Here is a 24,867-nt window from a genome sequence, read left to right on the forward strand (position 1 = left end):
GGGACTGAGCAGTCTTCACTTCCCTTTGTAAGTGATCACCCACCATCCTTCGAATGATTTGTCCTAGTCCCTTGCCTTCAATCAATGTTAAACTTTTTGATCTATAATTTATGGGACTCATCTCTTCCCATCTGAAGAACTTCAGAGCCATGTTTGCCCATCCCTACCCTGCAGTGCACACCTTCTTCCCTCTCCACAGGGTCTGCACAGCCACCGCCAGCTGTCCTGCTGCCTGAGCTGCCAGTACTCAGAATGCCCTGAGCTGTGACGAGCCCTGTCCTTTCTCCTCTGGAACTTTTCTCCTCACAGAAGAGAAGGAGCAAAAGAGGAGCCAGCTGAGGAGGGTTTGTTCTCTCTAGAACACTTATTAGCAAAATGAAGAGTCAGGGCATGTCGTCACTCATCCCAAAACACCCAAACACCTCTGCTGTTCCGAAGACCTCCACAACCTGCCTTTCCCATTTGCTGTCTGAGCGTTTAACTTGGACCCCCTACTTTGGTCAAATCAGTCTCTACTGCAACTCAAGCCTAGACCTTCTCATGGGATCGCTCTGCCTGAGCTCTAGCTCACAATTCGGATCGGCCACGATGCTACCTGCCTACCCAAATCCCCCCTTGCAATGTCTTGCAGTTTCTCCAGCCCCTTTAACCTTAACTATACAATTGAAGTCACATGCTAAATCATGCATTTCACTCCTTTTATCACTGTTCAGTTTTGTCTTCCTGATAGTACGCACCCCAAATAGGGTATTTTCGATCCCTCACCATATATATAAACTAGCACAGGGCCAGGCCTACGGTCTTGACAACCATCCTCGCTTTCTATGGAGATTTTCAGTGACCAACCTCTGGCTTTTCAAACCACAAGTTCAGACTCCAAGAAAGCTGTGTCCAGCTCCAAAAAGGACTAATATAGAAACCAGATAAATGTAGGAATGCATGCTGGAGCCTGTCTAGGCACTAATGATTTTTGCAATGTGAAATAAAATCCAAATATATCCTCAGCCCCTCTTCAGACAAGGAGCTGGGCTTTTCGGCTGAGCTCAGGACTGACTGTCAGCAGTGGGGATAAGAACACTCAAACTCCAGAGGCACAGCACAGACTGTCAATTAGATTGAAACCCTGCATGTCTTGGAGGCCACCTCTTCCACCCAGACTTTTCAAAGGTGTAAAGACCAACTGTAGTCTCCTTTTTTTAAAAAAAATTATTTATTGATTTTAAAGAGAGAGGAAGGAAAAGAGAGAGAGAGACAGAGACAGAAATATCTGTGTTTCTTTGTATGTGCCCTGACCAGGGATTGAACCAGCAATCTCTGTGTATCCAGATAATGAACTGAACTATTTGGCCAGAACTCTCCTTTATTTTATAATTTTTTAAAATTATTTTTATTTATTCATTTTTTAGAGAAGAGAGAGAGAGAGAGAGAGAGAGAAGGGGGGGAGGAGCAGGAAGCATCAACTTCCATATGTGCCTTGACCAGGCAAGCCCAGGGTTTTGAACCGGCGACCTCAGCATTCCAAGTTGATGCTTTATCCACTGCGCCACCACAGGTCAGGCTATTTAATTTTTTTTAAAGATTTTATTTATTGATTTTAGGGAGAGGAAAGAGAAAGAGAGAAAGGCAGGGGTGGGAAGCATCAACTCATGTTGCTTCACGTATATACTTTTACTGAGCAAGCCCAGTGTTTTGAGCCTGCAACCTTAGCATTCCAGGTCAGCACTTTATCCACTGTGCCACCACAGGTTAGGCTGTTAAGCAGTCACTGATGGATACCAAAAAGGATTATTATAGCACCTTAAGTTCTTAGAGGAGAGGCAATGTATAAATCTTCCCCAAATAGAGATCCTCCTGATTTGGAGGTACACACACACACACACACACACACACACACACACACACACACCCTAGAAGAGAGAAGGCCCAGTTTGGTGATATCTGAGATGGAGCAACCAAGGGAGTATAATAACAAAGACTCCGAATTGACCTAAAAAGGTCACGTAATCCAGCCCTCTGCTTTCAGGAAGATGAACGGCAGTGTTTTCCTTAGTAGTCTTTCACTCACCTGGGCAACTGATTTGGAGGACTTACTAAGTGTCATGATCACCCCTTAACCATATCAATGTTTAACTTAATCTTTCCCCTCTATCATTCTCAGAAGAAATGGCAGTGATGTCCATATTTAGTAGTTATAATTCAAGTGATATAATATACTTGTCGCATAGTAGGTGCTCTACAGTTATTGAATGTTACCTCACCATGTTCCTGTTCCTCCTTTCTAAATTAAAAAACTAAACAAACAAATACCCAGTCCTTTGGCACATTGTTTTTTTTTTTTTTCTTCTCCCGACCCTCTCCAGCTTTTCCACATATGCTGAAAATGTGTTGACCAAGGGCAGATACATTAATGCTTTAAAAGGCATAACCAATGCTAGGTAGGATGGAAAAAGTTGAGGACCATGGGAAATGTTGCATTCCAGGTCTGTTTCTAACGCTGTGACATTGAATTTTGGGGGTCCATTTCCCCAATTGTAAAATAAGTGTGTTGGACTAGATGACTGAGGTTACTTTTAATTCTAAAATTCAGACTCTGATTACTGTCCAGCAACTTTATGCTATATTTTTGTTATTATATGCTAGTATTTACATTAGTTTAGGAAAGAATAAAGGGAGGGAGAGTGGATGGAGGAGAAACCAGTTCTACATTATGGGCCCATTCCGCTGTGACCCACCCTGACACTGTGTCCCCAGTTCTTTTTTGTTCTTTTTTAACTATACTGTGTCAAGTCGATCCTTGCCCATCTTTCTTGTCATCTTGCATGATACAAGTAGATTAGTCCTTGTAGTACCTCGTGTCCGTCCCCTCTGAACATCATCCTGCTGTGTTGGTTCGTTTCCCTCACAGTCTCAAGGTCACTTTGAAGAATTCTATTCCTGGTTTCTGGGGTGTCAGCAATCCCACCCAACTGTCACACTTGAGGAGCAGACTCCTGGTTAGGCCCTTCAAGTCACTGAGAATAGGATGAAATGCCATAATGCTAACCCTCCCCACCGAATGTGTCCCCCAAGGTCGATAGGGAGCCATTGATCACAGCCTGGAGAGAAGCTTCTCCCAGGACCCTAAAGACTTCAATTCCAAGTCACAGAACAAGAGACAAACATCTCTGGGGAAGAGAGGGCCCCTGCTTGGTCAGTAACCCAAGGCCATAGAGTCTACAGACCTGATGCCTCATTGGGTTCAGATATGAGTAAGCATTTCAGCATGTCAGAAGTCAGACCTCCTCCCAGTCCCCAGTCCAGGCTGAGGGCAGGGTGGTGGCCCTGGTGGCAGTGGCAGTAGAGGAGAAGGAAGTGTTATTTTTGCCATTTCAGTAGGAGGCCCGGGGCGCTAGGAGAAGGCGTCAGCAGCAGGAACCTATATAGCCCTTGGGGTGGGGACAGCAAACTGAGGAAGACTGGAGAGGCCTTCCTACAGGGCCAGCAGAGAGCAGCCTAAGTATGTTATCAGCTTAAAGGCACAGGAGGCAGAGAGCCGCTGTGATCCCCAGCCCGCAGAGGCGACTCCCAGCCTGCAGAGGCGCCCTGCTGCTATGTTTGTCGTTGGTCAGGGCAAGTCCTGTGCAAGGGAGGCAAGTTGGGAGTGCTAACTGGATTTTTTATTTTTATAACAAGACACTGTGTTTAAAATTTTTACAAAGGACAAACTCCATGGGTTTCCGTTAGTGTTTTAAGAACTTTTCTTTAAAAAAAAGCCAACAACAACAAAAAACACTGCCTTTTTGAAAGAGAAATGACAGACACAAAAGAGACTGTAAATAAAATGGGGTGAGTTTCTGATAGCTTTACCCCAAGGGCAGAGGCAGAACCCAAATTATAGCGGAGACCCGATAATCACGTGGCCTCCACCAAACCTCAGTCACCAAACCTACTCTGCAGAGACGGCTGGAAATGGTCTCCCGTCAGGCTCTCCGACCCATCCAGCGGCCACCCCTTCTTCTTCTCACCCCACGGTCTTCCTCAAATCTGTTTCTTTCTTGGGGATCTTGTTCCTTGGTTGGATGGTGTGAGCACGGGGAGTCCCAGGGACAGAAAGACCTGGGCCTGGGGTCTTCCTTTCTGGAGCCTCTTTGCACTCACAAGTTGGAGAAGTATTTGTTCCAAAAATTTTTTTTTCTTTTTAAAAACATCAACAAAAACAAGACCCAGAAAAAAAGACCAAATCTGGGGGAGAAAGAGCTACCCTGCTCTTTACAGCTCCCAAGTCTGCAGTTGGTCAGTGCTGCGGTTCCGAGAGAGGCGCAGGGCGAGCACCAAGGGGGTGGCCAGCGGGCGCTTTCAGGCCCCCGGAGTGTCTGCGGTCCGGCTCAAGGACCTGGCTTCAGTGGCTGTTCCCTCGGGAAGCCGAGGACCCATTTGTGTCCCCGTTTGAAGGGTTTGTTCAGGTTTACTTCCTTTATTTGTGTTTTTGTACATGCAGGCGCATGTCTACATCTGTCTATGTTTGTGCAGGTGGGTCTGCTGTTGGGCGTGGGTGCATGTGTATACATATATGTGTGGATGTCTCTGTGTGTGTGTGTCTGTGTGTGCATGTGTGTTCATGGGTCTGGGGGGAGGGACCGGGAGTAGGCTGTGCTCTGGGCTGGAGCTATACCCGGGTAGTGGAGTGTGAGTGCGGCAGCCCGGTACTGTTGAACCCTGCGGCAAACGTGTTATAAGGGTGCAACGTCTGCAACCCTACCAGGGAATTGGGAATCATGGTGATGGTGTTGGGGGTCATGAGTGGGATGTCATCAGGGGAGCGCCGCAGGGTCAGCGTGTAGTCAGGCAGCGCAGTGAGGCGCAGGGTGTCGTGGGGGGGACCAGCCTCACACTCGTGGTGGGTGGGGCCCAGCTGCAGGGCAGCCAGCTCCTCCTCGGGAGCAGCTCCCAACTCAGGGGCCCCAGCTCCCCGCTGAGGGCTGGGCTGCCGCAGGGGCTCTTGCCGTCGTTTGTCCTTACGGTAGTAGAGGGCAGCGAAGGCCAGAACGTTAAGGAACAGAAGGGAGGCGCCCACGGCGATGGTGACACTTAATTCAGTGGAGTAGTCACGAGGATTCTCCACCAAGAGCGGCCCTGCATCCTGCTCCCCATCCCAGGGGCCCTGGGCGTTCTCATTGCTGTAGGCTGGGGGGATGGCTGGCCGCTTGGTGCTCCAGGTTTTGCCGTTGGGCCTTCGGGTGATGTGGGAGCTGTGGGTGGTGTCCGGGGGCGGCACTTTGGTGGTTGTGGACGTATAGTGGAACATGTCATGCAGGTTGTACAGATGGGGCACCAGGTGTTTCCAAAAGGCCACCTTAGTGGCCCGATAATGATCGCGGACCCTCGGTTTCAGGCCGATGTGCAGGTAGAGCTGGTCTCGGGGATTGTATTTGGACCAGGCCACTTCCTCAAAGCGGTTTGCCTTGGTGTGAATGAACTTGGTGTCCTGGGGGACCGGCTTGTTGGGATCCCTGAAATACCACATTGAAATCTGGGGTCACCACTCCACCTAGATGCGGAAAGGGTCCAATATTCTTCCTCTGACACCTGCCCCTGAAAACCTCCTCCCCAGTCCAAAATTTCCCCGTTGCCACCTTTGTCTCTACTCCTCTTTCCCAGCCTTGAACTCTGACTTCCCACAGCACCATGGAACCATCTTGCCCTCCCCTGTGCCCATCCTGTAAGACCATGCACCAATCCTTTCAGCTGCCCAGTTTTCCCAAGGGCCCTTTAAGGGCTCTTTCTGATGTGCTTATTCTGTCTTCACACAGCCTCTGAGCATTTCACCTTGAGTCCCATAGTTCAGCCCAATGACTCTCACTCCTGCTCAGCCCTAACATTAACCGAGTTATGAGTCTCAGCAAAAATATGAAGGGAAAGAAATGACATGAAAGACTCAAAAGGAGGAAGTATGGGGGGAGGGTGAAAGGATTGCCAAGAAAGATGTGGGGAATACTTTGGGAAGGGTGATGATAGAAGAGGTTTAGATAAGAGGAGTAGAGGGGAGGGCATGCTGGGGTCCCACAGAAGAACACCCCCTTTCTCCTTACCCAGTCTTGGCAAAGTTGGTCCAGTAGGTCATGACGACAGCACTGAGCATAACGTCATTCTTGGAGAAGTTGCAGGGGAAGAGATCAGTGGGGCCCACCATAGGGACACCAAAAACATAGGGGACTTCATCCCCATGAGCTGCATCTGACCACGCAGGCTTCATGAGGCTCTGGCAGTGATGGTAGAAGGCGTAGAAGTAGGTGGGTGAGCCGTAGCGGGCGTGCAGATCAGCTGTCACCACTGAAGGCTCCACCCACTGGTGGTCAGTGAAGAGGGCCACCAGTGTTTTCCGGCGGGTCTCAGGGTTGTCACGGTCTGCCCAGTCTGTGTACATAAACTTGATGGTCTCCCGCAGGGTGTCCTTACCCTCAGGATATCCATACAGATTGTCCACAAAGTTGGAGACTGAGTAATCAAAGTCAGTGCCAGAGACACCATCCTCAGGGTCCACCACCCCTTCCACAAACTTGAGCCCCTCGCCCTGGTTGACACCCAGCATGATGTCGTAATTGAGAAACTCACCCTGTTCCATGAGAATCTCAGGGTCATCAGGAATGACATCACCATCAATCACAGGGCCAAAGGCCACATGGTAACGGGCGGGCTGGATGTCCTGCTCTACCAGCTCTTTGGCACTCTTCTGCCGAAGACAGTCCACCATGTCCACTGTGTCCAGCACATTACAGCCCACCTTGTCTGCCAGCAGGCTGGTATATTTCACTGGTTGGTAGTTCACAGCCCAGCTGGACAGAGCAGAGCCACTCTGGATGATGGCCCTCTGAAAAAGCCCTATGGAAGACAAGCAGCACCAGGTCAGGTCTGTTTGTCACCCACAGTCCAGGCCTCCCACGCCTGCCTCTGAGGGACACCTCCTCATTCCTTTGTTACTGACGCTGCCTTATGGGTTGAATGGGCTGGGAAGGAGGAAAACCTTTTGGGCTGGGATGATTGGTGAGGACCAGAAGACGGGTTGCTGGGTCCCTTCTCTGAAAGGGTCCTTGCTTGTTTCTCGCTTCCTTGTCTTGGGGCAATAGTTGGTAACTTGTGGGTTAAGGACATGCCAGGGAGAATTAACCCCTTGGGTCCCAGACACCAGCTTCCTTAAGCTCCCTCTATCTCTCCTTGTCTTCCCCTCTTGCTTCCTGCCCAGCTGGGCCCAGTTCTGTGCCAGCACACCACCAGGGAGCTGGCACTTCCACCACAAAGGGGTCTTTTTCATGAGAGATGAAAAACGCAGGCAGGAGAGAGTGTCGCATTCTGGGAGTTTGGGGAAGGATTCCGAGGGCAAAGGTCTCCGGGCCTGAAAGTCTCCAGAGAGAGTGTCCTCCACTCCACAGTCTCCACAGAGACTTTCCTTTTCTCAAAGCTACTAATGCCTCAGACCTGGATTTCCCACTAGTTGAGGGAGAGCCAGACCCTCAAACTCAAAAAGTAAATGATTCTTCTCAAGAAAAAAAAAAAAAAGGTGTCATTCTCTCCCTGCCCCCAGCATCATCAAGGGATGATCTGGTCCTTAGGCACACAATCTTATTCCTCTAAGAGAAAGGCAGTTTGCACGGGCGGAAAGAGAGGGAGAGAAATACAGATGACAACCTAAGAGGCAGTGTCACTTTACAAAAGGTTCTCCTCCATGAATCAATTACAGAAAGGCACAGAGAACAAATCTTTAAATCAGGCCAGCCTCCAGGGACACAGGCCCCCTGTGAGACAGAGTACAGCACCACTCCAAGGAAGGCCTTCTCCTCCCAGGGCGACAGTCCCCAGTCACAGGAGGTACCCTCACAGCCATCACTTGACCCTCCTTTGTGGAAAAAGCAATTCCTGCTGCCATCGCTGTTGCCTAGAAACACTTTCCAAGGTGGGACACAGACCCTACCTTAGACTTCTTTCACCAAGGCAGTGCCCTGGAGGGGCAGATACAGAATTTCCCGGTCAGAGAAGGTGATTTTTCTCTCTCAGCGGGAGATCATAGGAGAGACTGAAAGTCTTGTGAGAATGTCACTAACTCATAGGGTTGATTTCAATGAAAAAGCCATGTCTTGGCCCTGGCTGGTTGGCTCTGTGGGTAGAATATCGGCCCAGAGTATGGATGTCCTGGGTTCGATCCCCAGTCAGGGCACACAGGAAAAGTGATCATCTGCTTCTCTCCCTGACCCTCTCCCCCTTCTCTCTCCCTTCTCTCCTTCTTCTCCTCCTGCAGCCAGTGGCTCAATTGATTTGAGCATTGGCCCTGGACGAAGGTTGCCAGGTGGATCTCAGTCAGGGTGCTCACGGGAGTCTGTCTTTCTATGTCCCCTCCTTTCACTTAAAAACAAACAAACAAACAAAACCATTTCTTCTTTCACAGATTTCCTCACTGTAGAGAAGGGCACCTTTACCTCTCAGAGACAGAATGTGCTAGAATCCAGAGGTGATGAGAACATTTCCTGTGAGTCAAAAAGGGCCTATTCAGCCCTCTCGGCAGAGTCACTGACAGAGGGACTCACAACAAGAAGAGGGGCTTCCCTTGGGGCTACAAGTTAGCGTTTCCCTCACAGTTCTACAGCCCGGGAGGCAGTCTGAAGTCCAATAGCAGGTGTCCATCACTCAGAACAAGCCTGGCTTGCAGGTCAGCAGTCCTCACCTGAGACCCATCTCCCCACTCAAGGACAGTGCCCTTCTTGAATAGATGTGTTCTTCAGAGAGAATGGTAGAGAATAAGGGTTTCTTACACCTAAAAACTAACCTCCATGCTAGAGTGCTACCTTGCAGTCACGTGTCCCTCCCAAACCGGAAAGACTTCCTGGCCTCACAAAGATGTCTTGTCCCCTCCAGAGAGGCACTGGGCTCCCACGCGCCCAAATAAGACGCCCACATCAGAAGGAGATATGAATGGGATTACTTTCTCAAGCGGTAAGTGGCATTCTCTCCACCCCCTCTCTCATTGGGAGAATTCTTTCTCCCTCTAGTAAAACATTTCCTTTCAGCTTCTCCCCCGAAGGGATACTGAGCTGATAGAAGAGGGCGGGCTGATTGCCCTGGTGCTACCGGAGCCGGCCCTGGGCACTCTGGGACCTGGAAGGCCTGAGGCGCAGGGTGGGAAGCCAGCACTCTGTTCATTTGTGTTTTGACGCCAGAGCTACGCACCCTCAGAGTGATGTGACAGTGTGAGGAGGCTGACACAGGACGCTCCGATGCCTGAGCCGAAGACGGTAATTCGGCGGGGATCGCCACCGAAGAAGGCAATATTCTCACTCACCCAGCGGAGGGCCTGGATTTGGTCAAGGAGCCCATAGTTGCCTTTGGCGGCCTGATCTCCAGTGCTCAGGAAACCTGGATTCAACAGAGAGCATGAGGACAGTGAAGGCGGAGAGATGGGGGACCTGGGTTATGCTGGCAGTGGGAGTCAGGGCTGTGGGGACAGAGGATGAGCATGCAGCACAGTTCTATCCACCCAGCCAGCATAAAGCACTGCTCCTTTCAGCCAAGTCCAGTACCATCAGTACAGGAAGGATTGGTTCCCTGCCTCCCACCCACTCCCCAGTTTGGAAGGAGAGGTCTCCAGACCATTTAAAGGAGATGCCTCCAGTTGGGAGACTTGACTTGCAGGAACTGCAAATGGCCAGGACAAAGCATCCTCCTCCCTGATGTACTATCCGGGTCATGACTCTAGCACCTGGCAAGATAGAGTGGAAAAAGTAGGGACCCTGGACTCAGAGAGTCCTTGGTTCAAGTCCTGGCTCTACTACTTACTAGCTGTGTAGCTTTGGGCAAGTTATTTAAAATCTCTGGGCTATAGTTTCTCTTTCTGTAAAATGGGGATAAAAAATACTCCAACAGGTTGTCACAACGATAAAAGGAACATACATAAGCATCTCTAACATACTGAGCACGTTTCAAATGTATAGTTACTTCTCTTTCCCCTTCTTTCTCTCTGAAGAAAGTGAAGATCCCAAGAGGCAACAACCCTAAGCTCTCCTTCCCCTTCCCGTGTAAGCTAGTCCATCTCCACCTCTTTCCAGGGCCTCAGGTGCCCCCTTCCCCTCATTCTCAGGGCAGGTCTCATTCCCTTCCTCCAAGGACTAATGAATCAGAAACTCAGGGGATGGGGTCCAGCAATCGGTGTTTTTAACATACTCTGCAGGTGATTCTAATACTTGCTCAGGTTGGAAGACCACTGAGTTGGACCATGTTTTTCATTGGGCAAAGAAATAAGGGAAAGTCAGTGCAGTACATTACCACAGAAACAGGCCTTCCCGCCTACCCAGTGGGATTTGCTGCCGAGGAGACATGTCACCATGGAGACTACCTTCCCATCCACCTACTGGGATTTGCTGCTGTGGAGACTTGTTGTCATGGCAACTACCTTCCCACCCACCTGCTAGCTATCCCACAAAGATGTCCTATATTGCCCCCACACACACCACCACCACCCTGCTTCTGTTTTAGGTGGATCCCGCTGCCTCATTTCATCCCTCTTCCCTGAACCCTAAGCTCCTTGGAAGGCTCTGCCTTCTCCCAGCCTAGGCTTTCAGAAGGGTTCTTTCCAGTGTGGATAGTTGTGGTGCTCTGACACATTGGAAACCCATACCTGGTACGATCAATATCCTTTGGTTCCACAGTGAAAAGCTCATTCCGAGCACCTGGCATCAAGTTTATGAGAGGACATGTTTGGGGAGGCTCCCTCAGCTTACAGAGAGCTCTCTGGTAGTCCTGGAAGTCCACAGGCAGAAGCTGAATTCAAAAAGACTCAAGTAGGCACAAGCCCTCATCCTTCTCAAGTCCTTCTGTTTCCAGCTTCTGCAAGAGAGCTCATTTCACCCTCTTCAGATGTGTTATTAATTTACCTTTGATACAATTAAGGATGAAAAGTACTTAGTTATTCCTCTCAAGACCTAGTCACAAGTCCTCTCCAGCCCCAGGATCCCAATGAGGAAATGAGACAGAATGAGAGAAAGCCTGAATGGGGGTGAATGGAGGAGCCTTTGTACCTCTGGGTGAGGGGCCAGCTTCTCCTCTGCTGGCCTGTTCACGGACTAAAGGTGCTCCTCCAAGTCTGAGCAAGCACGCTGACCAAGACTCAATCCAGCTGTCCAAGCCTAGAGACCCTCTGACAAAAATCTATGTGCTTCCTTTAGCCCGCCTGTCCTCCCCTCCTTCTTTCCCTCTATCCTCTTTCCCTTTCCTCTCATTTGGGCAATAGCACACTGGGCTTTAGGCTTTTCCAAGGAAGGAACCATTCAGTGCAATGCATCAAATACATCTGTCCCAATCAGGAGGAAGAGCCTGCATTTGGATGAAGTCAGGCAGATTGCTCCATCATGTACTGGTTTCCTGGGTTAGGAACAAAGACTTGGATGGAGGGTTCAACCATGACTCTCGGCTCCCTTGGATTCCAAGAACCTTGGGATAGGAAGCACTGAAGCATGTGGATGATGTCATATCAACTGTCCCTATTACGAGAGTCCTGTTGAAGTGCGGTAGCCAACAGGCTCAGGAAGATGACACAGCAAACATGATCGCACACAACACCTGGCAGGCTGGGGAAGCAGTCACTGTCCGCTAGCTCCCCCATACTCAGCCCATCCATGCAAAACATGTGAGAACGAGGGCCAAAATACCAAAGTCCATAGACTTCAGGAGAAATCTGAGCTACTCTCCGTGAGCCCAAGTTTATGGTGCAGTATGCGGTAAGTTGCTTCTCAACAGAAGACAGGGAAACCTGGCACACTATGTCAAAACCAGATATCCATGTCACTCAAGGCTTGATGTTTACCAGGTGTTCAGTTTGTCTGAAGGGTACCTGAGCAAGGATGTAGGATTAAATTCTGAAACCCAGAATAAAACTGGCAAGCCCCTACTTCCTCAGCCCCAGAGATAACCACATCCTATATCCTTCTCGAGTCCCTTTCTTTTGTTGGTCTCAAGCTCAGTGGGGCTTCTAAAATAATAGCTACCACTCTGCCTTGGCCATTCTCCAAACATGTATCGCCCAAGATGTGTAAAGAAGCACCTTAGAGTGAACTGTGTGTTTGGGCTCAGTGCTCCAGAGAAGCAGCCGGGATGGAAGGTAAATGAACACATATACATACAGCCAGTCCTCAAATAATGTAGTTTCCTTCAACATAGTTTTGTTATAACCTTGAGATGCAGTAGGAACTTAACTCTTGTTTCTATCAATTAATCTATGGCAAAATTGATGTCGTTATGCATCCGTCTTGGGATGATTTGGGAAACAAAACAGCAAAGCCTCAGCTACACTGAGGAAAATCTCTATGTGTCAGGGACAAAGCCATGTCCTACATCTGGCCCCAAGAGACAATAACATCCTGTATGTACCCAGAATCCAATTAGTGGCTTACTGTACACTTGTGTTCTGGAGCAAGCACTGAAGAAATACACCGGAAGCAGTAAAGAATTTCTGACCAAATCTCTGTTTATGATGCCTTCTGAGGTTTGGGTAGTATTATTTTGATCATTAACTACTTAAGCCCAAAGAATAATACCTCTGCCCCCACATAGGCTGTGCTGGTTATCCAAATGAGAGAAGGTTGTGAAGTGGGGTGTTGTTGACCTGGGTTTCACAGATGACCTTCAGAGGAATCCATGAAATCATCGCTAAATGTGTGTGTGTCTCCAGGGAGAGTCCATAGCTTTCATCAGAATCTAAAAGGGGTCCAAGACTCCCCCAAAGTTAAAAACTTCTCATACAGAAGCTTAAGAATTCAAACAGCTGAAGGATTGTGAAGTAATCAGCCAATCACGGGAAATGCTCAATAGCAGCAGCCTTTTGTGCAGCCCACAGCTCGGGAGGGGCGCTTCAAATCTCTCTCCCATCTCCTTTCTGCTTCCTTTCTCTGTATCGCCTTTTCGTCTTTCCCTATTCTCTTCTCTTCTTTCATTTTTCCCTCTTTTCTTTTCTTTTCTTTTCTTTTCTTTTCTTTTCTTTTCTTTTCTTTTCTTTTCTTTCTCCTCTCCTCCCCACCTCCTCTCTTTCCTTCATCCCCAGCCAGTCCAATAATATGGAAATGAAGCATATTCTTAGTATTCACTGTGCTTTCCAATACAACTTCTAGAACGAAGCTTTAAACTGATAATTTTTAGAAACAGCTGAATTGAATGTTTTCTATTACTTTCACTAAGAAACGGAAGTAGCAAAATTACTTTTGGCCTTAAGCCACTGAGTATGAGTGCCCTCTGTGCAGCTGTGTGTGATTGCGTTTGTACACCCATCACCCCTGAGGAACTGTACAGCCCTAGTATGTGGGTTTCTGGCCATCTTCAGGGTACTATTTTTACTATTACAGATTCAAAGCCCCTTTCTCAACAGGACAGAACAGCTTAAGGGAGCCTTGCCAGGGTGCCTGGGACAATTCAGAGAGACAGAGGGGCAGCAGCAGAAGCACGCGAGACTGCTGAGAGACTGAGGAGATGTCCTACGTGCTTCCCCAGTATCCAGATGCCACTCAAGGGCACACAGGCTCCACTTTTTGCAGGAAATATCACTTCCCTGGTCTGAACTCCAAAAAGGTGTCTTGCTATCCCACATAGTGTTAAGAGGAAGTCAAGAGGAGACTGCCTCTCTGTAGACATAACAGTACCCATCGGTAAAAGGCAGTACCAGGGCCTCTGGGCTTAGAACTGGCAAAGCAGTATACTCAAAAGCAAGGTAAAATAAGGTCCTGTCAGCCAACGAGCCATGCAGGAAGCCATGCCTAATTGCTGGTTCAGCATGCAAGCCTACAGACCTGACCACAGCCTTGACCCCCACAGGAATTCTGAGGACACAAGCCCTCCAGGCAAGAAGTGGCTTCTTCATGCCACTCCAGGGAAACGGGGCTGCTTGTGCCCTCTGAGGCCTAACTGAGCATCCGAAAGGGAGCGAGGACCTGTATGCTTAGTTGCTTTCTCTGAGGCACTTGTTCACCTCAAGACCTTTGCCACATATAGGCATTAACAGTCACCAAGGAAGATGTAGCGTCGAGTGGCAGCCTACATCATTGAAACAAGAGTATGGATGACCAAGTATGTGCAAGGAAGGGCACATGGGTGTGTATGAGGAGGCAATGGGAAAATAAGTGTGTACATGTGAGAGTGTTTGTGTAATGGCTTGGAGTGTCTGGGGATGTGTTCATGCACAGAGTAGAGGAAAGGTGTATGTGTATGTACAGGGGCTATGTAAGTGTGGGTGTGCATGAGTGTGAGGTGAATAGAGATGTGTGTGCATGGATGGCCAGGTGTGGGATTATGAAAGTACATACAGTTGTGGGGTAAGGTGAGGAATACATATGTGCATATGTATGTATTGTATGCATATATGCAAGGCATGTATGGGATGTGCATGTACATGTGGGTGTATGTGTAGGAGGGGCTATGGGTTTGTGTACATGTAAGGGGATATACATGTAGATGTGCAAGCAGGAATATGAGGGTTTTGTGTGTAGAATTTGTGCATATGTGGGGGGCATGGATGTGCAGGTATGGGTACATAAGTGTGGGAAGGGGGAATACTGGTTTGTGTTATGTAAGGAAGGTGAGGGACATATATGTGCATGTGAGTGTTGGACAGATGCAGAGGTGGGGTGTGTAGGGTGATGTGAGTACGTATGTATAAGTGCAGAAGAAACACTTATATACACATAAGGTATATAGGTGTAGGGCTTGTGTGTGGATGTACAGGATGTGAGTCTTTGTATAGAGCACACATGTGGATATAGGCACATGCAGGGAGAGTTATATGATAATGTGTGTTTGTATGGAAGGTTAGAGAAACCTATGTAGATGTGGGGTAGGGATATGGGGTGTATAGACACATATGGGCATGTAGATATGTTTGGGGGCAGACACATGTGTGGAGTGTATATGGAGTCCTGGGGGAATGAGTGCTTACATAAGAGGGACATAGATGTGGATGTGGGGATCTATATATGTGTGTGCTTGTGGAGGGTGAGTGAGAAATCATCGTATGCATGAGGGTCAATGAGGGCTGTGTACACGTGTGACATATGAGGGTGTGCAGGTGTGCGGGTGTGCGGCTGGCTAGACTAGATGGAGTGCCTGTGTCTGTGCAGAGTGTCTCGGAATGAGCCCGTGGGTAGACAGGATGAGGACAGGACACTAGAAACTTAATGGGCTCTACAAGACTCAGCTGAGCAAAAGTCTGGAAACAGAGACCTGGCTTAAGACCTAAGAGAAGATTTTAAGTTTTAATTGAATTTTCAGTGGCATCAAAACACCCAGGAAAAGGCCTGGGGACACAGGAAATCTCCTGTCACTTGGGTGGGGTTAATGGGACAACATTTGACTCGTCATCAGCCTCAGCTAGAGAATCAAGGCCACCTGTTATTAACTCCCCAGCATTCGTGCCCCCCTCCTCGGGAACCCAGGCTTCCATCTGGGCACCGAGCGGGGAACCATACCTAGCACCCCAACCCGATAGTTGAGGGTGATAACGATGACATTGCCATAACTGGCGAGGATGCTGCCGTCAATCATGTTGCCTGTCCCTTCCATGTAAGAGCCTCCATGGATGTAGACCATGACTGGCTTAGCACCACTGTCCCGGATGTCTGTAAGGAGAAGGGGTGAGACACAGGCTGGGTAGGGTGCCCTTCCTCCCCCACCCCCGCCAGCCCTGGGGGGGTGTGGGCAGTAAAGCTATCCCAGGTGCCAGGACACCACCGCCATGTCTGAGGGCAGGACTCAGGGGGCTGCTTAGCCTGGACTTCAAGCACCGGCCAGAGACCCGTGGAGGACTTCAGTCACGTTTCAGGTGCCTCCCAGCAGCCAGGTGGGCCTGTCCCAGCTAAGCCCCGGTAGGCTGTGGCTGGGCCCTGGAGGCAGGGGGCCAGGAGGGAGAGGAAGGGCTGGTGCCTTGGTTGAATCGAGCGAGTCCCTGCCCTGCACACCCAGGGGTCCTGGGACCTGATATGGCTTTAGAGAGCAGGGGCTGGGGAGCCCTGGAACTCCCAAGACTAGACCAGTTCCATGGAAATACAGCCATTGGCAGCAGCTGGCCCCCCAGTGCAGACAGAGACAAGAGGGGTGGGAATAGGGGTAGCACAGGGAGAAAACAAGGAAGACTGTGGAAAAAGGGGGTGAATGGCAGAGACGGGGGAGGGGGAAGCTCAGTGACATGGTTTTCCAGCCATGTGCTCATTTACCCCGTTTTCCCCGGGCACTGGGCAGACTTATCTGGAGCCACTGGGGGTGTGAAAGAGGAAAAGGAAAGGGCAGAACTGAGAAGGAGAGACCCTGCCCCATCAGCATTAAGATGAAGATGGAGCCTCCCAGAGGCTGTACAAACGAGGGACCTTGAAGTGGCTGCTGCCCAGCCCCAGCTGCCCGGGGGCAGGGCTGGGCGGGGCACTCAGGAGGCTTCAATCTGACCACCTCTACCTGTGGCCTCTCAACACATGGCCACACCGTCACAGCCCTGCCAGCCACCAGTGGGCCCCCTGAGCTCTCTGACCTTCCAGGGGCAGAGGGCGGGGCCATGGCATGGGGGTAGAAGGAGAGGTTCTCCGCTGCCTAGCAAAACACAACCTGCTTTCCAAAGGATCTTATGCCATCTCCTGACTGGGCTATGGTGTCCTGGGCTCAGCCTGGCACTTCAGGACTGAATCCCGGCCCTGGCCTGAACCCACTGCAGCCCCTGGACCCAAGGCCATCTCTCCCTTGCTAGGAGAAGTGGGGTAGGTTCCAGCTGGAGCTCTTTTCCAGGCCTTTTGGTTGTCACTGCCTTGCTCCTCAGTCCAATGTCCTGCTGGGCCCCTTTCCCAGGAGCCAGTCTCCCCGCAAAACACAGGTGTCTCCCCCCTCTACCCTGCCTTCTCTCCACTGTCCCTGCTGTGCAGTGGGGGCAGATGCCCAGGAGCCACAGAAGGTGGGAGAAAGCTATCTCCAGCAGTCCCCATTTGCTACTGGAAGACCAAGAACAGGTGGGTGACCGGGGCCAGGAGGATGCCCTCCCCATGGCTCTGCTCGTGGTCCTCTGCTCCTGCCAGCTGTGTCCATAACCCTGGAACTCCCAGTGGCCAACCAGGCCAAAGATGGATGAACAGCCCAACGGCTTTGTACAGAAACAGAAACACACCAACGGAAGGACAGACAGACAGATGGGGCTTCTCCCCATCGAGAGGGGGAGGGGCTCTGTGCCATGCACCAGCTGCCGCGCCCTGCAGCCCCCAAATACCTTCATCTTCATCCCCGTCATTATCCGCTAAGTCCTCGCCCTGTTTCTTAGCTCCGGATCCTGGGGACCAGACACGGGGAGACACAACAGCACAGAACAAAGAACAAAACAGAGAGAGAATTCAAAAACAGCATGACTGCAGTGTGGCCCAGCAAGCCAGCTCTGGGCCTGGGCCCAGGACAGGCAGGAGGGATGGCAAGAACTGAGGGAATGGGTGGGCTGAGGCCCAGACCTTCATCAGTATGATGGTGGGTGCAGGCCCTGCTGTGCGCCCTGCTGCCCTGCCTCCCTGTCCCCAACAGCCCATTTCAACCAACGACCTTCCCAGTTGAAAAGAAGGTAGCAGCAGGTGGGCCAGGGCACAGAGCCAGAGAGCCAGTCGGGGAAGGGACCCCTTCCATCTGGAAGGGGCTGTGCATGTGCACACAGGCAGGCTGAGCTGGAGAACACAGGCTTAGGCACTGAGTGTGAGAGGCGGCATTGCCAGCATGTGTGGAGACGTATGTGAGCTGTGAGGGCAGAGAAAAGCACCAGGGACCCCAGCTGAGCTCCCCCAGCCCAGCAAGCAGTCTCACGCTGGGCCTCAGCTGACCCTGATTCCCACAGGAGAAAACAGGTGATGAAGCAGTCCCTCCGGTCTTCCATGTTGGGGCCCCTGCTCTGGTTAATGGTAAATGGGGCTCCTGCACATAGGAACCAGGCCTGAGAGCAGCAAGCTTTGCTCTGAGATCTAGAGAGAGCCAGAGGGAGGGAAAGAAAGAAGAGGGAACAGAGAAATGAGGAGAGGGGAGAGAGAGAGAGAGAAACAGAGAGAAGCAGAGAGAGAGAGAGAGAGAGATAGGAATAATGGTAATAGCTCCTGCTACGTCCTATGTGCTGAATATTTATCATGTACCAGACACTCTACTTCTGCCACACGGTTTCCCCTTACACTCCAATGAGGTGGGTATTCTCTTTATTCCTGCTTTACTGATGGGGAAACTGAGGTTCAGAGAGGTGAACTGACTTGCTCAAGGTCACACAGCCAGAAAGTGCTAGAGGTGAGATTCGATCCCAGGTCTGCTTGACTCCAAAGCCCATGGTCTTTCCACTGCACCATGCCATCTTTTGGGGATAGGGGAAAGGGAAGGAAAAAATGAGCAAAGAGGTGGAGCATGGCTGGGAAGGGAGGGAAGGGAAGGAGAGAAGAGAAGAGACCAGAGGAGAGAAGAGAGACATTTAGGACCTGGGGTGAGCTGGCACCAATTCTTCTTCCTGTTCTAAGGAGACAAGAAGTGCATGTTGAGAATGGCCATCAAGCTACCTGGGTGCTAGGCACTGTGTGGGAGCAGAGGTCAGTCTGCTGGCCCCCAGGGCTGGCCCTTTTCTCTAGAACACCAGATACTCTAAGCCTGGAGCAGCAAATAGCCTGGTTTCTCAGCTGGCCTGGGCTCTGATGACTGAATTCCCTTATAGCTATTATCAAAACAGAAACTGCCCTCATTATACAAATGGCTTTTCAACTAGAACAAGAACCCAGGAGAAGGGGTAGAAACTGCTTGCAGCTTCCCAACTTCCAGTGGCATCTACCATCTTCACTCTGAGACCCTGTGGGACATGGAGCATCATCATCCACACAGTGGGAAGCCCCCTCCCAGAGGGAAGGGAATCCCTTAGCCCTAAACTTGAATTCCCTCCAACTTGATGGGGGTGGAGATGAGGATGGGGCAGGTGTTCTCAGGAAATCCTTTACTTCCCATGGGTCCTGACTTAGACGATGCACCCTCCTCCCTCCATGGGATCCTTGAGTTGCTGCAGTCCCAGGCTTCTCCACACAGATGCCTTTACTCCTTCAGCTAAGCATGTGCTGAGCAACTCCTTGCTGCCACTTCTGTCACCCAGGCCAGCTCGACCCCCATCCCCCACCCTGACATGGCACAGCTGCAAGGTCTCAGCCAGGCAAGCCCTGCCAACCCTGCCAACCCTGAGCACACAACCTTAACCACCTCTGCAGATGAGTCTCTTCCAAAGGGCCAATTGGCCCTGGATAGGGAACTACTTTGAACAGCTAAATGACCAAATCACCTCCTGCACACTATCTGAAAACCTATTTCCCAGGTTGGCTTGTGGGACTGAGCTAAATTAGCTGAGACTAAATACTAGTCTAGGAGCTTATTCAGAGTAGTGATCAGACCTTTGGTTATTTCTAAGTCTTTCCTTTGACTCATTCATCTCTCCACATCCCCACAACACCTAGCACTTGGCCTTGCCCACAGTCTACTACCATGATCAGTAAATGCATCTGAGTGGCACTTACAGCCAGCTCGCTGGCCAAACTCCGAGGACTGGATTGGACTGCCCTGGGCTCTTGCTGCTGCCCTGGGGAGATCATCGCCCTAGGAAATGGTTAATGTTAAAGGTCAACCTCCCATACCCCCCAGAAAGTAACTCATAGCAGCAGGTCTAAGAGACCCCTCTTTGTGAATTCATCGATAGGCTAATGGAATGTTAAGGACAGACCAGTCCTCCACCACCTTCAAATGCAGAAACAGAGCTTCTTAAAAGAACGACATGCCTAAGCAATAGCTTGGACTCGGTCTGGCTTGTGGCTCCCAGACCTGTACTGTTGTTACAGCACCACAGCGCTTCTCCATTGGTGTAAAAAGTGTTTGCTGATAGCCTACTGTGTGCAGGAGCCTGGGCTGGGGCTGGGGATATGGTGGGCCACCCCCTAGGGCAGCAGGCCTTCCTCTTGGCTTCTGCATCAAAAGCATTCAGCACAGGCGCCCGACATGGAGAGCCCGGGCCCTGCTCCCTGACCTCACTCAGCAGGAAGCACCCGGTTGGGGAGTTCTGAAGACCCCACATGGGGGAACCCTGCTCTAGAAACTCAAAGGAGAACAAACTGCCAGCTTCTGAAGGGTTGAAGGGATGAGGCTGATTTCCCAGCAGTTTCTTAGGCTGTTGCTGTTTCCAGTTTGGCCCAAGCAATTTTCAGAGTTGAGGAGGTGGGAATGGCCGGACTGGAGTCGCCTCACGTGCTACAGTGGAAAGAACACTGCTCTGAGGGTCAAGAGACCCAGGTTTTGGTCTCAGCTCTGCCACAGACCAGTGAGGGGCCCTTGAGCAGCAGCAAGTCACCCCCTGGGCCTGTTTCTTCATCCATAAAATTGGGATACTGACTCCTGCCTTAGAAGCTTCCAGAGATGTGGGGAGGATTTTACGAGGTAAGTATGAAAGCACTTTACGGAACACATAAAGTGCCATTCAGACATGAAGGATTATTATGAGGGGGAACAAACTCTTCCCAGCAAGAAGGTCAATTTAAAATGCAGGGTATTGTGCCTCCTTCTGGTCCGCAGTTCTTGGAGACCCCAAGGTCACCACTGGGCCAGCCCAGGTCCTCAGCTATACTTGCTCTGGGGGAGGGGCTGTTGGGTGGCACGACCACTAAGCCTGGACTATGAACCCAGCAAGGGACACTAGGGATGGCTCCCTGATCACCAGGCAAAGGCAGCGCCTCTGGCTCCATGCAGGCTGCCTCGAGTCTCATGAGGTGGCCAGAGGGAACCCAGCTCTGTCTTGGGCACACGCATAAGGGTGGAACTGGGGACTGAGAAGACTGAAGAAACAGGGTTGCTGCTTCTGCTCTGAACCTGCCTCAGGCCACGAAATCCTCCCTGAAAAGGCAACCGCCCCCTGAGCCTAGGCTACTGCAGGAAGGCTGGGCCCTCGGGGGCAAGGGCAGGTGGGCAAGCAGCCCTCCCTCTCTCTCTCTCTCTCCCTCCCCGCCGGCTCGCTACCTACCTCCTTTCCTACAAATTTTCTTGTTGGGCTTTCGGGCGCATTCCTTGGAAATCCGCTTTACTGTAAAATGAATAAAAAACTAAAAAATAACAAGAGGCCTCTGCCCAGGGACATGCACCCCCCACCCCCCAGGCCCCAGGAGCTGCTCTGCAGGTGGCACGTGGCAGAGAGCCTGTCCCACCACCTCCTTGTTTCTGTCACTTACCTTAGTGTGACCCCTGTGGGAGGAGGCATCTGAGCAGTGCCCACCAGCCTTGCCCCCACGCCACCCCCACACACCCAGCTCGGCTGGCTACCCACAGCTATCATCTTTCAAAGCAGGTGGAATGGCAACAGGGGGCCTGTGGAGCCCACATCCTCCCTCAGGCAACTCAGCTGCCGGCAGGGACCCAGGACCCCGGGGAAACCCCATCCAGCACTCTGGCCCTAGACTTGTCACAGCTCTCAGGCCTGGCCAGGCCCCTCCTGGGAACAGTGTCACTCACACATGGGAGCTCAGACAATGCTGGGAGAGGGAAGAACAGGGAGGAGGGAGGGGGAGGTCAAGCAGAGTGATGGTTAGAAGCATTGTCACAGACAGACAGAGGCATGCTGCAGGGCACACAACCACATGCGAGCCACAAACACAACAGGGGTGTGGGAGGCAGGGAGGGCACAGTGCCTGGCTGCAGCACTCACCATCCTCCGTGGGCACATAGACATTCAGGTAGAGGCAGTCTTCATTGGGCTCCTGAATGTACGTGGCGACGATATCCAAGTTGGCAGTGAACCAGACGGGCAGCATGACTTCGGGCACAGCTGTGTGGATGTTCTGGGGGCACACTGGGGGAAAGTGTGTGGCGTTCCGGATGCCCGACCAGGATGGGGGTGGTTCCGGGGGCAGGAACCGTTTCTCGCCGATTGGAGGAGCTGCGTAGGGTACCCCCAGGTATTGGTCCACAGGCCCCAGGATCTCACTGGGCAGTGGTACCCGGGCACCCCTTAGCTTCCCAAAGTGAGTGTTGACTGTGGGCGCTGGGGCCTGAGGACTGGCCCTCAGCACCAAGCCGAGGAAGCACAGGGTGAGGTACAGGTTCCGGCCAACTGTGGGCTTGGGGCTCAGGGACAGCCAGGGCAGGCCAAGCCGCAGCCACATGTTCTGGGCAGGGGGATTGGCAAAAAAGGCAGACTCCAAGGGTCACAGCATCAGCCCAATAGGCAGCCCCTTCATGGCCACACTGACTTGAACCTCAAAACTGGGCTCTTGAGGCACACCTACAGGTGCTGGCCACGTAGAGAGCAGGTCGTCCAAGCACCACGGCTTCAGAAAGGGGACTCCCTCAGGGCCAGACAGGCCTGTGGAAAGAGGGAAGTATTCATCATCGAGACACTGGGGAAGGCTGTGGGGTGGGTCTGTGGGACCTGCCAGGCTTGAGCTATTCTCACACAGTTAGTTAGGGGAGGTTTCACATGCCATTCTGTGTGCCCAGCCAAGGTTAGAAAACCGAAGGGGATCGATAGAGTGAAGGTGGCTGCCACCACAAGTTCCCAGTCCCCAACTTGAAGCCCTCAGCCAATGGAGCCACAGCAGCATGTGGTAGCAGGGTGAGCACTGGAAATGGAGCTCAGATCCCTCGGTCTGCTGCACAAACATTGAGTTCTTTAGCTCCTGGGCTGGAAAGGCTACACAGGTGCCTCCACATCAGCTCTGAGGACAGGATTGTGACCCTCACACTGGTTCTCTGTGCCATAAGAAGGAAAAGCAGCAGACAGGCAAAGAGTCCCACAAAGAGACCCCTCGTGCTCAGACGGGGCAGAGGCAGAGACAGGACCACCACCTGCCAAAGTGCTCAGACCCTCTTGTACATTTCTCCTTAGCCCTAACTGCTCCCAAATTCTTAAGCCTTGGTCATGTCTGGCGGCTGGCTCTGATTCACACGGAATGCCAGAAGTCAGGCAGAAAACCTTCTTCCCAGGAGCCTAGGCATTGTTGATACCCCCCCCCCCCCCCGGGAAAATAAACAGCAGAGTGCAGGGAACACATACTCAGAAACTCACAGAAATAAACACAGTCTCAAAGAGGGAGTGAGAGAGATCAAGCCAGAGAGCAGACACTCGCAGAGACATACACTCCAAAGCCACAGAGATCCCCTCGTGTGGTGCCTCGTTCTGAGACTGAGAGCGTCCCTGAGCCAGACTCAGATTCAGAGACACAGAGATTTACTAAAATACAATCACAGACACTGCTCAGGTAAATATCCAGAGACACAGGCAGCATGATGGTGACACATTAGGTGGAGACAGGAACAGTAATAGCAACACAAGACACAGGCCTTCTGACACAGCTCCAAAGTCAGCACATATCCACCGGCACAAATAGACACTCATGCATGGACACACACACAATTTTATATTCCCCATTTCTCCCGCTTTCCAGGATTCCGGCCTTCTCCTTTAAGACTTTAAGAACTGCCTGAAGGGGTGGGGGAGGGAGATTGGGAACGCCCGGCAATCGGCCACCTCTAGAGGGGAATGAGAGAGAGAGAGTGTGTGAGAGACAGACAGACAGAGAAAGAGAGAGCGCGAGCGCACACGCACAAGGAGAAGGTGGAGGAGGGAGGGGGGCAAACCGACCAAAGGGGAGGGGTTCGGAGGAAATGGGGAGCAAAGTATGGGGGGGTTAGATCCCAGGCACTACCCATAATGCACCCGGGTGGGGGGAGGAGGGGCTGGAGAAAGAAGGGGTAGGAGTAGGGAGGTGGGGCAGGAGGGAGTGGGTGTGTGTGTGTATGGGGGGGGGGGATAGTCCGCAGCTGAGTTCACACAATCCCCCCATTCACCGTCTCCATGGCAACTCTGGGGCACAGACCGCTCATTCACACGGCTTCCCCGCCAGCACCCCCCCTACCATTAACCCTGTTGATGCCACCCCTCCCCACAAATTCCATTAACCCTTTCGGGATGCCCCCGTCTCCAGTACCCCTTCAGTGCCAAATGTCGGCCCCCTTTGAGTCAATTCCCTGTAGCTTCACCCCCGTGAACATCTAGCCAATTGACCCCCAAACGCCCTCTGTATCCTAGAGCCCACTGTGAGTCCCCAAGGCCAAGATCTCCATCCTGGTCCAACTTGCAATTGGGGAGAAGGCAAGGGGACGCAGCAATGCCGGGAATTAGACTGGCATCTGGGGGTACTGCTTAGGCTGGAGCGGCACTAGGTGAGAGGCATTGTGCAGGGACGCACAGGTATTGCAAACCGCAGTATCAGTATCAGGGGCTACGAGGGCAGGGCTCCAGTGGAATTGAGGGATGGAGCTGCATTGGAATGGGGGAGGACAGGATAAAGGCCTGGGGGGGGGCTGCAGAGAGTGGGGGAGGGAGCCTGGCTGTTAGATGCTATGATGGAAGAGGGACGGGGCTGCACTGCGGGGGGGGGGGCCTGGCGATAGGCAACACGGGACCAGGGCTGGGGCCCCTCAGTATGGATATTTTGATGAGCATGCCGGCTGGGCTGTGGAAATAGAGGGACCATGGGCGGGAGGATGAGAGGGATGCGGGATTCAGGGAGGAGGTGGAGGAGAGAGAACGGGGGGGAAGAACTGGGGTGTCAGGGGTGCCGATGGAGAACATGGGTGGAGAAGGATGGGGAGCGCTGGCTGGGGAGTGAAGGAGCCTGAAATTGGGAGGGAGTAGGATCGGGGCAAGGTATGGGCAGCTAAAGGATGAGAGACCGGGGCAGGCGGCCTCACCTGTTCCCTGGGCTGTTGCAAGCGACTGGACCGGGCCGCGGACCACCCATATTGCCTCCAGGCCAAGGGCTCCGCACCCGAATCCCCGAGATCCGCTCTCTGCTCTCCGGCTGC

The 24,867-nt window shown here is 51.8% G+C and overlaps 1 protein-coding gene across 3 annotated transcripts; it reads right to left on the bottom strand.

Annotated features, from left to right (window-relative positions):
• Positions 1-3,634: 3,634 nt before the first annotated feature.
• NLGN3 (neuroligin 3) lies at positions 3,635-24,867 on the bottom strand. 3 transcript variants are annotated; one of them, XM_066357052.1, is made up of 8 exons: positions 24,754-24,867; positions 21,707-22,363; positions 21,029-21,088; positions 17,243-17,302; positions 15,468-15,617; positions 9,196-9,381; positions 6,069-6,858; positions 3,635-5,489 (listed from the first exon to the last, which is right to left on the bottom strand). In XM_066357052.1, exons 2-8 carry the CDS (start codon positions 22,161-22,163, stop codon positions 4,646-4,648), a joined length of 2,547 nt encoding a protein of 848 aa, XP_066213149.1. In that variant the 5' UTR covers positions 22,164-22,363; positions 24,754-24,867; the 3' UTR covers positions 3,635-4,645. The 3 variants fall into 3 exon arrangements, with proteins under 3 accessions (XP_066213149.1, XP_066213151.1, XP_066213152.1); XM_066357054.1 differs by lacking the exon at positions 21,029-21,088; XM_066357055.1 differs by lacking the exons at positions 17,243-17,302; positions 21,029-21,088.

This window comes from Saccopteryx leptura, chromosome X, assembly GCF_036850995.1.
Source record: "Saccopteryx leptura isolate mSacLep1 chromosome X, mSacLep1_pri_phased_curated, whole genome shotgun sequence".
Classification (NCBI taxonomy): Eukaryota; Metazoa; Chordata; class Mammalia; order Chiroptera; family Emballonuridae; genus Saccopteryx; species Saccopteryx leptura.